The sequence below is a fragment of the Saccoglossus kowalevskii genome, chromosome 21 (genome assembly GCF_978046115.1).
Source record: "Saccoglossus kowalevskii chromosome 21, keSacKowa6.1, whole genome shotgun sequence".
Taxonomy (NCBI): Eukaryota; Metazoa; Hemichordata; class Enteropneusta; family Harrimaniidae; genus Saccoglossus; species Saccoglossus kowalevskii.
Window position 1 is genome coordinate 24,396,749 of NC_140661.1, and position 15,280 is coordinate 24,412,028.

Sequence of the window (15,280 nt, forward strand, 5' to 3'; positions counted from 1 at the left end):
ATATTCTACAAGGTGGATGATATTATCTGCAAATGATAATATCAAATATTGTTTGAAGGCGTCATAGTCGTAAGCCACACAGTATGACAACTACGATGTTTTATGTTTTAAAACAAATGTATAAAGAGTATATAGTAGGCGTAAGGCATTATTGTTTACTATACGCATTCTAGTCTACTGATGTATGCTAGTTCAAATATGTCAATATTTGTCAGTAAATATTTAATCTGAATAATATACCAACATGATTAATTGGAATAAGTAGATTACTGAAAGACCAGAAGTTTTATTTACGATGACAGTTTGATATTCACGTTTATAACACAATTATGGTACAAATCATTCACAGCTATGACGTTTAGTGTGAAATATCACTACTGATACGGTATGTAAACAATATTTAAACGATGGTGCAATGGTGCAGTTTTCATTACAATGACATGGCAAATTGAGAATTACTTTGATGATTCGATGACACCTATTCGAGATAATATCGACTGAAAGTTTACCGGAAAAAAACAATATGTTTTGCCAATCATGTATAACCGGCAACAACACAACTGAATATTGGCATCCCCTGAAGTGCACACAAATGTAGATTTAAAAATCTACATCTACAAAAACAAACTACGATGTTACGGGAATCTGATCAAGACCATCACATCGTTGCAAGCAAAACAACTATATAATAGACAAGGAAACAACACACGGTTGGCAAAGAAGCCAGTAAATAGGATCGAAACGATGTAGAATGCAGCATGTACACCTTTACAGTGTTTGTTGAATCTCCATTAAACGAAACTTACTAATTAATTCCCGGAGTTCACTATTTTTAAAGTTTGTCAAATAATCTTCTTATTTCTTCTGTTATCTTTTCTTCTATTGTTATCATATACTTCATTTTTCCAGTGTACTGAAAATATTTTTTTTTTAGTTTTATATCAAAATAGAAACACGATCTAACAAGATCACAGTTACAAGGTACAAGTTAGTGATGCACTGCAGTCAAATAACTACAATGATTACGACCTAAACATTGCACACATAATAAAGAGAACTGATAAACCGCCATCCATATCAACCTCAACCAAGCCAGTCATTCCATCTCAACAATATCAAGCTGGAGGGTCGCATGCTGCTGTTATGACATATCCTTGCTGGTGAGTACATTGATCTAGAAACTATTTATCTCAGCCATTCATTCTACGGTGAAACAATTGAGGAAGTATTAAAGGGATCAGAGCTACCATTCAAGCCACAACGTAAGAGGGTATAGATCAATTTCTGCACACAGTGGTTGGCTGCCTCTGGAGTGTATGGAAGTATTTTATATAGTCAACATCCAGAACTTTGCACAACCCTACTTGTATATCGCTGCACTATCCAGAATTGTGTTCAAATGGCACTGTGTGTGCAGCTATGAGATTAAGATTATTCACAGGCTAATTTCAGCTACAATAATTTAGGTCAAGACTGATGACATGACGCGGAAGTGTCAACGAATTATTCATTCATAAAAATTGTGCACAGATTTACATATTGTTGATTGCTACGAGTCAGTTATTTAAGAAAATTACAAGTGTATCATATACAAACTTCATCATTCGATTTACATAGATTCACTGACACCGACCATTCATAGCTGTGAATTCCTACCAACAAATAAACCCTCGCTGACAGAGATGACAAAAACGTATTCCATGATGCACTGATATAAATATTTTGGATGATTCCAACCTTGTGTTTATGTTTCTACAATCACCAATATAAGCAAAGACTCAATTTTAAAATCTTGTAAATGACTATTTTTATGAAGACTATTGTTTTTTTTAGAAAGGATCCCCTCTCTTCATATTGTATGTCACACATTGTTGTGGTGAAAATACTATACACAAGCCATGCTTCAAAGGAAAGCTATTGTGATGCACCTTATTGCAATCAGGCGAATGGTTTCCTGATGTATTGCATCCTAACTATGCAATCTCTTGGCACTTGGGTTTAACTACATGTCTTACAAAGATACTTAAGTGTGATTATTATATCCAAAACTAAATTACTAATATGTTAAATTTGCCAACAAATCTGAATGTGCTGTTAACTAAAATATTGAGATGAATTAGAACCGATTGAGTTGCCATGGTACTTTAAAATGTTAAGAAAACGTTATGTATTGTTGATTTGAAATAACGCGAGTCAATATTGAGTCATTGGAAGAGTGTTATGTTTACAGAAGATGGCCAGCATAGAGACAGATATAAGTCTACAATAATAACAATAATAATAATAATAATAATAATAATAATAAAAAGCACCAAACAAAATAAATGGTATGATATGCCATGTTAACGAGAGTTAACTGGCATGGGTAAATTTTTAGTAAAACATCCCAGAGAACCGTACATAAGGTCTATATTTTTTCAACTGAAAAAAGGATACAAAAAACTAATTAGACTGAAAAAAGAGTGCATCAAGAGACACTATTAAATGATATAAATGGAAGTGAAAGAAATAATCCAACAAAATCTTGGAACATTATTAAAGAATTAAAAAATACTAATTCATTACCATCTAACAATGATATTAGTGAAAGTATCAGTGAAGATGAATGGATTAAACATTTTAAAAAATTTAATATGGTGTAAGAATGATTCAATTTTAGATGAGGAAATTAAAGCATTAGAAAATAATGAAACAAATAAAGAATTAAATAGGGAAATTACTGTTGATGAGATAATTAAAGCAATTAAACGATTACATAAAAAAGAAATCTCCCGGTGATGACAGAATCACCAATGAAATGATTATATATGGGCAATCTGCTCTAGTTACACCAATTATGAAACTTGTTAATACCATTATAACAACAATTAAAGCATTAGAAAATAATGAAACAAATAAAGAATTAAATAGGGAAATTACTGTTGATGAGATAATTAAAGCAATTAAACGATTACATAAAAAAGAAATCTCCCGGTGATGACAGAATCACCAATGAAATGATTATATATGGGCAATCTGCTCTAGTTACACCAATTATGAAACTTGTTAATACCATTATAACACTTAAACAATTTCCAGAAAGTTGGCGTACAAGTTACATTAAACCATTGCACAAATCGGGTGATAAAAATATTCCGAATAATTATAGAGGGATAGCCCTCTCAATAATAGACTTCATAACTATGTTGAGTGCAATAACATCTTAAACCCATGCCAGGCTGATTTCAGACCAGGTTATTTATTCTAAACAAACAAATATAGATAAATACATCAATAATAATGAAACGCACAAGAAAATTAAAAAAAAGGGTTTGTTGGCTTTGTTGATTTAAAAAATAGTGTCTGGCGTAAAGGGATGTATTATAAATTATTAAGAAACAATATCAATGACAATTTCTATTATGTAATTAAAAGCATGTATGAAGATGTAAACTACAGTATAAAATTAAAAGGAGGATTAACTAGAGCTTTTAAGGTAGAGATGCAGTTTTTTTTTTTATTATTATTATCCAAACAGTCTTGACTATAGACTGTTAACATTTTGTAGAAAGGGTTTGTTGGCTTTGTTGATTTAAAAAAAAAGTGTCTGGCGTAAAGGGATGTATTATAAATTATTAAGAAACAATATCAATGGCAATTTCTGTTATGTAATTAAAAGCATGTATGAAGATGTAAACTACAGTATAAAATTAAAAGGAGGATTAACTAGAGCTTTTAAGGTAGAGATGCAGGTTTTTTTTTTTTTTGGTTTTTTTTTTATTATTATCCAAACAGTCTTGACTATAACTGTTAACATTTTGTAGAATTGTGAATAGTGGAACATACTCAAAAACGAAATGACGGGATCTCCATATTATGCACTATATTTAACTTTTAACAAAACGATAATACACTTAAATTTGGAACTGTTACAGCCATTTTAATTATTAGCATTAGCAAACTTCTTACTGAGTGAATTGTTATGCAAATTAACAATTATCTCAGCTTCTTTTTAATGCACATCCCAGAACTTCACAAATGATTGACAATGTGTTTATCTTCAAAACACCGTCGGGGCATTGTTTTTTCATTGAACAGTGTTACAACAATCGTACAGACAACTAACAATTTTAAAATTCATACAATAAGCTTTCCGAAAATATATAGTTTTGTGGACAAGGGAGGTCATCTTGGTTTCCTAATTAATTAAAATACCTGTCAGGTAAACTGCATCTCTACCTTAAGTCACTCGGGGGTGTAAAACAAGGATGTAACATGTAACACATGGATCAGTATTTTTGACCATGTCATTAGACCAATACTAACATATGGGTGTGAAATTTGGGGAATTGAAAAATATACTGACAAAACACCAGTGGAAAAATTAAATCTAAAATTATGTAAGTTGTTATAAATCAATCATCCACCAATCTAGCAGTAAAAGGAGAATTACGTAGATACCCACTGTCATTGTTTTTTAAGAAAATGTTATTGAAATTTTGGTTAAGAACAAGCACAACAAAAATACTTTAGTCCATGAGGCAATGATGAGTACGATGGAAAATCAATCCTCATGGGCTAAGTCAATGCAAGAAATTACTGGTAAAAAAGAAGTGGGTAACTTTTGGAATGGGAATGAAAATAACATTCAAGAAATTTGTAAACGTTTAGAGACCGACTATGATTCAAATTGGAAAAAATATAAATACAGATGGGACAGGGGAACAGAATAAACTAAGAACATATAAATTATTCAAAACAGAATTTAAAATAGAGGAGTATTAAATAATGTTAAGGACGGTGGAATAAGAAAAAGAATATGCAAACTAAGAATAAGTGACCATCCCTTAATGATTGAGAAAGGCAGGCACTTAAGGCCAAAGGTTAAAGTTGAACACAGGATCTGTACAAGATGCAACACAAATTCAATTACGGATGAATTCCATTATGTTTTGAAATGCCCACAACATATTACAACAAGTCATTGAAAATGACACAGTCCCCGTTAAATTTTTGAAAGTTCTCTTTGTGCTCGTCATATTAAAGCAGAGGGGTTGTCTCGAGCGTGTCCTTGAAACTTGTGTTCCAAGTGGCGTATACAACAGATTGTTTATTTACATCAAAACATGTGTTCCGTGTAGTAGTAATATGGCCAAAAATAAAAACAGCCTTAATTCGGCCATCTTTGATCTGATTATGAAACACGCTGATATGTATGATGTATGTGCCAAATATGAATGAAAATGGTACACAAATTGTGGAAATATAGTAGTCAGGCCAAAAAGTCAGATGGCTGTCAATCGGCCATCCTTGATCAGATTTTGAAACAACTTGTCTTGGACATGCATCCTAACATGTATAAAGTACATGTATGTGCCAAATTTGAATAAAAACTTACAGAACACGTCCAAGATACCGCATAAAAAAAACAAGATGCCTGCCAGTCGACCATCTTTGATCCAATTGCGAAATAAATCGCCATGGACATGTAACCTAATATGTATAATCTATATGGTTGGATGGTTAAGGTCCTGAATGTATACATTTTCTTATTATTGATTCATTACATTTCAGACTGGCCATGTTATCCAAATTGACAAGAGAACGAGAGCGAGATTTTGTTCCTGCCAAATTATTGCATATACTTCCATGTATCAATGGGCATTGTGAAATTCTTTTGGAGGGGAAGAAACCTGAAAACAACTGATTTTGACATGTGAATACAGAAATATGTTAAGAATATTTCATAACGATATGTATTCCATATGCACACCAATAATGATTTTCATAATATCAATTACACATAAATATTATAAACAAAACATAATTATATTCTCAATATGATTGAGTTTCGTGTGTTTAGAAATATGACTGAAAGCAGCTGAATGAAATTACAAAATGTGTATGAACAATAACTTCAATAAATGTGATTTTACTTCGTAAAAATGCTGCATTTCACAATACCTAAAAAGAAAAGTCTAACCGTAACTGTGAGTGTCATTGAGCATCACTGATGGATATCAGATGCTATCAGAACTTTAATTTAAGTAGATTTTCAGGACTACATAGGACAGAAATTGTAACTTGTTTATAAACACATGTAATCAAAAATAAAAATTCATTTTTCACAACAATAACCCAGTAGTACGTGTCTACAATATGGATGATAAGGTAACTACAAAATGATATAAAAAAGCTGGTCAATCATTTCCCAGCAAAAACATTAGGTTACAATCTGGCAATGTAACATACTCCATAAGACAGACATTTGAGCTGTTTACTGAATTAAAAATTGCTGTATTATTATATATTTCTCAACACAGATGTAAGCAAGTTTTAATTGTTGGTTTACAACATTGTACTAGATTCACTTTAGTGTCTGAACTTTGAATTGTAAACTTCCCATAACAGTTGTAACCTCAGATAAAAATTTACCTTTTGTACTGAACAATTTAAAACAAAGATCTCAAGGAAACTTTTACAACATTATAATCTGTCTTTTGATAATTCACAAACTCTTGTCAAGGTGAAATAGATACATGGGTCTTCACAACCAAGCAGCATGTGTATTTGTTCCTCCTATCATAAGTTGCATAGACATAATTATCAATCAGTGGGACTCACACAGAATAGACTCAAGCCACACTAAAATATATTGTGTCCTCTGGATACTGTGGCACAGGTTGTGGATTGTCATAGACAGGACCAACTGGACTGCCGGACATTGCACTGATACTAGGTATTGTAGATGGCGTGGAATTTACTGATGGTTCGTACATAGAATTACTGAAGTCCGCTGCTGGGCCACTCATGAATTCACCTTGTTTGCCACCGTAGCATTGTTTCTTCACAAACCATCGTACAAGGAAAGCTATTCCAACAATGGCAACAATGATTAGTTCACATACAAGAATGATGCCAGCTACATTCACATCTGAAAAACAAATCATATTTAATGTATTGGAAGAGTAATGCATAGTTGATATCCACATGCATAATTGTGAGCTTGCACAAGGAGGATATGCAGAAGCATACAAATTGAAAACTTACATGTTTAATGCAGCATATTCTCAAATGATGATAATGAATAAAAATACTTTTGAAATTATCCTGCAGGTTTGATAGACCAAAGAAATCAATGAAAGCTAGAATGACTTCCCATGAACTGGAAGTACTGAAGACATGCAATAGAAATCTTACCACTGTTATTACTGTCTGGGTCATCCATAACAGGGTCACCAGGGTTATTGGTTATTGTTGAAGATTCAACTGGGTCACCATCTGTATAATACAAATATTACATCAAGTCACATAAAAACAAATCAAGTGTTTTTTAGCAACTAGCTAAACAATAAATAAATAAATTTTAGTCCAAAATCGTACTATCATAAAATCTGCATTAAAAGCTGCATCCCTGATAGAAGCTACAACCATTCTTTTTGAATAATTGAGAACCAACAATTCAAGATTTCTCATATGTGTAGATGCTGTAATAGAAGCCGCATCACCTCTGTTGCATTGCACCATTGTAATAAAAGCCGCATCACCTCTCTTGCATTGCACCATTGTAATAGAAGCTGTAGCTTCTAACACAGATTGGAAGGAATTAGATTTTGGTATTGGCTATATCAAAAATCTATATCCCGAATGGATTTTCAATATGGCGATAAAACCAAATTTGTAATACTATGGTAAAATGTTATAAATGAGTAAATGATAGATACCTTTTGGTCGTTTACATACGTATCCTTTATATCCACTACAAACAAGATCATTCCATGTGCCTTGGTTATGAAGCATAACAACACAGTCCTCCTCACCATTGCTATCAGAAGGTTCACCTACTGCCCAGTTTGTATACTGTAAGACACTCTCATCAACCCATTTCCATCCATCTACAGGAAGCATTATTTACAGTCTTTATTAATAAGTGCAAGAACAGTCAAGAATGCATGCCCAAAACAGTAACATGTCAACACACAGGCGAAAAGACAAATTTAACCAATATTTTAAAAAACATGGATCCAAATTGATTTATATAATTTCCAGGTTTGAAAAAAAATTAGACAAAAACTGTTTGAGTTATTGTACATTGAACAGACATAGTTATTGAACAGACGTTTTCCTCTCATACACCTCGACCTTCATCTTTGATCCACACGCTAAGTAGAAAGTAACTTACTTCCAGTTCTTGTTAACCCTAAGTATACATCCATACTATTTAGGTAAGCAAACACAAAGTCATTTTCTTGTTGGTGGTGTATACTTGCTAAATCTGCTCCTAGTCTAATACATTCAAGCTGGCCATCTGAAAATGATTTGTAGTCGTTCACACCTCCAAAATAATAACAATCTGAACCATAGCTAACAAATGTTGCAGGACAGTGGCCCTCGACATATTCAGGAGTGGTTGGAGGAGGTGCTGTAAATCAAAGAAAGATAATGGTTAAATGGACAGGAATACTTAATATAACTTAAATAAGAATTAATCACAAGTTCCTGTTCAATATAATTATGAATGGTTTCTAATAAGACTTATGTACTTCAGGCACTTCTTGGATATTCTTGTATGTTCATTTTATTAGCTAAATGTGGAAAACTATTATATATAATTGTATTTTACAGTAAGGTTTAACATTGTAACCGTAACGCCATACGTTACAGGGTGTCGTTAATTTTGCGGTATTGCACTGGGTATTTTCATCCTAGCATATTAGGAAATGTGAATTACAAATATGTAAAGATTACGCGCGTAAGCGCCCTCTAATAATAAAAAAACAAACATGGCAGCCCCCAGGGTTTGACTGAACCCCACACAAAGTATTTCGTTAAATCTGTTCTAAAAGTTTTGGATTTCGGCATTTCCATGATGTATTCCTGGGATGAAAAGATGTATAATAATAATAAAAAGGTTATTACAAGGATACTGCAAAGTATGCACTCAGACAGTATGTGGTCACATCGACCTCCACTGCGCGTTGGTCAATCCTCTCCTGTACTGTCTTCATGCATACTTTGCAGTATCCTTGTAATAACCTCATAGTACTGTACCTAAATAAATTTTACAGATAGCTCCAGTAAGCTCAGCACAATTTGTATCATCCCAACCATCAGTTGTCGACTGTACACATCCAGAATCGTCACCACCACTTGGTTCACCAGATCCCCAGTTGGTATAATATACTGGTGTCCCATCAATCCATTTGTACTCACTACTCTGTAATTACAATATATAGGGAATATGAACAATTGAGATGCGAGAGCCCACCATTTCTAAAGTATTGATATATTGTTTGTATTAATCAAGAGCACTTCCCTAACAAAAAAATATATGCAGTGACTACTTCGATCATTTATCATACAAAGAGTTTGTGATGAGACTGTGCATTTGCATACTTATTGCACAGTGATATTGTTTACAACTGGCTTGCAGAGAGTTTGCAGAGTGTGGAAACAGCAATACTTTTTGAAATCAGCTTGCGGATAGAGCGCAGAGAGCAGTACTGCTTGCAATGAATTCCCGGAGGGAGTGCAGAAAATAATTATACTGTTTGAAGACAGCTCACAGAGGGTGTCCAGTGAGTGATACTGTTTGCAATCTACTCATGGAAAGTGCGTAAATGACAATAATGTTTGTCTATTGTTAGTTAGGCCAATAATTTTCGGTGTACATAGTGCATCTTTGTACATGTACATTGTCACCAGATTTAGTATAATTACTGATTTCCAATAATCGCTTTGATCATGTGTATCTGCCTCTGCTATTATCTATGTATGTCTTCATGAATAAATAAAAGTAATTTGTAAACAAATATATTAAATACACAGTGTACCCACCTCTTCATTATATGCCATACCAATCCATAATGGTCTATCAACATCAAATACCAATGTATCAATGAAACCTTGTTCATATGCATCAATAATACTGACTAGATTACCGCCATCATTGACACAAATATCATTAGAACTTTGATGTGTCTGTGAAGACTTCACCACTTTGTAGCAGCCAAGATACTCTTGGATGTAGTCATCTTGACATTCATCTTCAGAAGGATAAGTTGGGTCAGGAGCTGATGGGTCAACATCTGGATAATAATAATTATAACATATACATGTCAATGAAAAAAAACCTGCATACATTTTCAATTAATTTTGTTGTTGTATCTGTGCATGTTAAGTATGTTTTTTGGGTCAAAAAGTGTTATTTTTAGTTAAAAAGGGCTAAAATGTTTGCTGCATCATATCCTTGAAACACTTTGACCGATTTTCACAAAATTCACTTACAGAATTGTATTGTTAAAGCATACAAATTCACAACAATTTTGTTTTTGATTCTGTGCATGTTAAGTATAATTTTTTGGATCAAAAGTTCACTTTCTGGTCAACAAAAGCTAAAACAGTAAGTAACTTTGAAACACTTTTCATGAAATGCAGAAACAAACAGACAAACGGCTGCACACATACATGCACACACAGAACCAAAGTTATAAGCCTCTGTTTATACAGTCCATCCTGCCACAGTTTCTATATTCCAATTTTATTAGAAGCATAATTAATGTTTAGGGGTTATATAAAATGTGTCTTTATAAAATTTGAAATAAAAGTTTTAGTGTAGCAGATTTTAAATATGATAAAACCCTTATACTTTGACCAACTTATTTTCTCAGGTCAGGCTTATACCCTATATTATTTTAAAACAACACAGTAAACAATGCAATTTACATGCACTAAATATACATTGTATGTTTCATGAGACTTGTATATCAACTGTGTAATGACTGTGTCATTTTAAATAATAATTTAACAAATTTATCATATTATGCTTGAAATGAAATGAAATGGAATGAATGAATGACATTTATTTCACCAGAAACAGTGTATACATTGACTAAATTATAAATAAATAAATAAATAAATAAATAAATAAATAAATAAATAAATAAATAAATAAATAAATAAATAAATAAAAAAACAAAAAATAATAGTAGTAATTACAATGATAGTAATATAGTATATATTTTTGTTTCAGGTGGGGTCACAGAAATAGCTTATTCAAGCTTGTCTAGTCTGGGATTTATGATCCAAGATATATAATAAAGTAGTGATAAGCTAAGATTCACAAGACATAGTTAAAGCATGAAATAAATTATATAATAGCAATAACAAATTTGGAGTCTTGAAAGTTTTAGAGACATAAAAAACAAAACAAAAACAAGAAAATGGCAGAAATGCTTGACGATTTCATCCAATTATTATTTACCAGTAACACTATTATCTCTAAAATTTGGCTAGTGGTAATGTTTGTGATTTGATGGCATTCATAATAAAAGATGAATTGTCTACCTTTATCTCCCTGACATATGTATCCCCTTTCACTGTCACATGATATGTCATTCCATTGCCCAGCATGGGAGGAGATGTACATCATCTCAACGCAGTCATCCTGGTAAAGAAAGAATTGTATGATAATAAAACATCATGTACAAAATTACTCTACACAAGCACACACAGATCAATTACTAATTTGTTTTTCTTCTATTGCAACCTTAAGGTACGACTGTAAAATATTTGATTTTAGCTGGAACAAATTTTTACTGAAAAGACTGTTTGAGTACTTTGTATGGAATTCATTTTCACTGATTTTTGACGAGTTGAATGTATAATATAGAAAAAAAGGTATATTTGTTGGATTAAATAAAGTATGTTTAATTTTACAGTATATTAAATATATAATTATGTGCCAATTAAGCCTGAATGAAATTTGTCAATACACAACTGAGATCTTGTTAGCAATGACAGAAATGCTTAATTTTAATTAATTTTTAGCACTAAAAATAGCTGCCATTTGGCCATCTTGAATTAAAACAAATGCAGGAGCATAATAAGTGCACAAGAGACATGTCAGAGATAAGGGGATTTGTTAAAACAAAATAGCCACCCAATGGCCATTTTGAATCAGATGTGTAAAACGTGATGTATGTTCCATATATCTAGCTGATCTGAGTAATTATCTGCCAATCAGTCATTCTGAATTAGGCTGAGAAACAAATGCAGGTGTATTTGTACATGTATGTGAGAAGTTTAAACATAATCAGCCAAAGCACATCAGTGATTCTGGAACAGTGATCATTAAAACTAAACTGCAACCACACATACAGTTGCCATTTTGAATCCAATCTATCAAAACAGAATGACATGCATCGATATCAATGGTGTTTTATGTGCAAGAAGTTTGAAGAAAATCCTTTCATTAAAAACTGTGATCTAGTTCCAACATGAGAGAAATGCTTGATTTTGATGAAAATGATGTCATATTCAGCCATAGTAAATTTGAATGAAACACATAAATGATAAGTATGCATGAAGTTTAAATTTTATCGATCCAGGAATGTGTAAGACAACAGTTAAGAATGTAGTCAAACATGCACAATGCAAAAAAAAAACTTACTGCATAGTACCCATTGGGTTCATCTGCAGCCCAGTTTGTGTAGTCTACAGGTGTACCATCAGTCCATATGAATCTATTTTGATAAGATATATCACTCAGACCAATCCATAATGCTGATGACACGTAACGTAGTTTGCTTATCAAGAATGCTATTTAAAAAATACAAAGTAAACAATTTGGAATTACATGAGAGTCTTTCTCAAAATCTGATATCTCATTAAGTAAGCACAAAGAAAAACATTTTTCTGCTCAACTTGTTTTTCAAAATGAGCAGACACAGGCAACTTTTTTTATTTTATTTTTCCAAAAATATCAAATTATGACTTTTCATAAAATTTGATTTTTCTCCATTTTTCTGACACTTGACCAAAAAAATTGAATGTTTTAGAAAGTTTTACAATCATTTACATGGATGTGGCCAAAACATAATTGTAACTGACAGTAAATATTATTGATGAATTAAGCGAACACAATTAATAAATTCTGGAAGAAAAGTTGGCAAAACATTTCATATCATGTTTGAGGGAGACTAATTGGAGCGTGATAACCAATATAATTGAAACCACTTTTTCAGTACGACTTTATTCAGTATATATGTACATGGTTTCTGGAATCAATGTAAGGCAACTTACATTGCAAAGCCTGACTGTGTATTGTAGCTAGATCTCCTCCAAGATCTCTACAAACAGTTCGAGCATCCTCCCAGGTTAAAGAATCACTCCCATCACCACTATATATCTTATAACATTTTCCTCCATATTCCATCCATCCTCCCCCAGGACATGGTCCAGGCATTGGCGTGGTTGGTATACGTGTAATTGGGTGGGTTATGTGCTCAAATTTTCGACATATGAATGGTATTCTCTCACCACAGTTTTTGTCATTCCAGGTACCTTCTGTAAATCGATATAAGGAAAAACAATGGGTGTGATTGCATGTCATTCAACGCAGTTAAGGATCGAACTAATTTTGTCAGCACAGTCCCAATCATAAAACGCTTAATGAAAACTTTAAATTACTTCTGGTACAGTTCGGTACCTTTCTGGACTTTTTTTTTGCTGAAGGGAGCAAATCGAATGTGAAAATATGATTATTGCATATGATTATAAACACGAATTGTTTTTAGCATAAATTCATTTCTGTTAAATTTACAGTACATGTACATAATTACATTATTCAAGTACTAATTATATAAAATTAGTGTTCACAATTTGAAAATGTTACAATGAAGTGGCTTAATTCTGAACAATTTGTTTTATAAAATCGATGTACATGGTTGGGCTTGTTATTTTCATTTTAATTTAGCCATTAAAAGTATGATTTTTCATGAAAACTAAACTTTTATTTTAATTTTTCGAAAATTCTGACATATAGGTGACCAAAAACCTTAATAATTTTTGTATTTTGGCCTAATATGTAATAAAGAAAACCAAATCACCATATTTCATATCAAGAGTTTATCAATTTACATTACTACATGCACTTACACTTAATTGCTGCAAAATCAAACTAATTCTAGCAGAAAAATGTATTACTTACGATCATGTGCATAGAAATTAACACATTGTTCTTCACCATTGAAATCATTTGGTTCACCGGCATCCCAGTTTTGATAATCTAAGGCTGTACCATCAGACCATCTAGGCAAGCAAAAATAAAATTTCAGACCACCTAGGCAAGCAAAAATAAAATTTCTGACCACCTAGGCAAGCACAAATAAAATGTCACCACCATTCTTAAAGGTAGACATCCTCCACAAAACAAAACAGGATGATACACATCGTTTATATAAAAAAATAGTCAAAATTGCAAACTGTGATGGTGAGACTCAAACTAGAACTCTGTGGTTGAGAAAAATATAAACTTGAATAGATTACGAAGCAGGTTTCCTCATCATATGGATGAAACAGCAATACAGTCTATGAATTACACCTCTCATTACACTGCTCACAAAATTGAGACTGAAAATTTCTTGCACCAACATAGACGCTTCAATTATCAACATGTTTGTAACGAAGAATCATGTAATATGCAATTAATGTAAACAATTGAAGGGAAAATCTATGACAAACTCACTCATATCCTGATCCTATGCCGTATTCTCTGAGACCAATCCAGTGATGGTTAGTGGAAGATGATCGTATCTGTGGATGATAATATGAAAATTACTATTAGATAAAACATATTTATGTATAAAATGAGTCAATATCTCACTATGAAAATAATTGAGGTAGCAACAGAAGAACACTGAGTTGAAAATTGATCTTACTAAACATGCTACTATAACAACATTTACATCATCTGAGATGCAATTAGGGTAATGCATATTCCGTACCAATTAATGTTTGTGTAAGGGATTACCTGACAGCAAATTTAATTCTTTAATTTTAATGATGATTTTTGTCTTTTTCGGTAAAAAGTGATATTTTCAACTTCTTGTTGAATATAGGTACTAAATGTGAACCTCTCTCAGATTTGTACATATCGTGATGATATCTTTAATTCTTTAATTTTAATGATTATTTTTGTCTTTTTTGATAAAAAGTGATATTTTTGACTTCTTGTTGAAAACTGTAAGTCTGATTGCTTTGCTATTATATATATATTCCTAAGTACGCTCCTTGTATATACTCGTCGAGCACTCTACGATTATCCGACATGGAAGAATTAAATCTTGGCTACTCCACGAAGAACATACCAATACCTACCCAGAAAGATTATCTACACCGCCTTATAGAGAAAACAGCACACTTCATACGAAGAATGCGATGGAAAGCTTACTTCTTCCTACACCCGAACAAGGCCTCAACCACCAAGCAGAACTACGGCTTCAATTCAACAAAAAACCCT

The 15,280-nt window shown here is 32.4% G+C and overlaps 1 protein-coding gene across 1 annotated transcript; it reads right to left on the reverse strand.

Annotated features, from left to right (window-relative positions):
* Nucleotides 1-6,614: 6,614 nt before the first annotated feature.
* Nucleotides 6,615-14,756, reverse strand: LOC102803493 (macrophage mannose receptor 1-like). Its single transcript, XM_006815802.3, has 12 exons — nucleotides 14,700-14,756; nucleotides 14,507-14,574; nucleotides 13,970-14,070; nucleotides 13,063-13,326; nucleotides 12,431-12,579; nucleotides 11,326-11,425; nucleotides 9,817-10,067; nucleotides 9,031-9,196; nucleotides 8,162-8,401; nucleotides 7,704-7,874; nucleotides 7,180-7,260; nucleotides 6,615-6,913 (listed from the first exon to the last, which is right to left on the reverse strand). Exons 1-12 carry the CDS (start codon nucleotides 14,754-14,756, stop codon nucleotides 6,615-6,617), a joined length of 1,947 nt encoding a protein of 648 aa, XP_006815865.2.
* Between the last annotated feature and the right edge of the window lie 524 nt (nucleotides 14,757-15,280).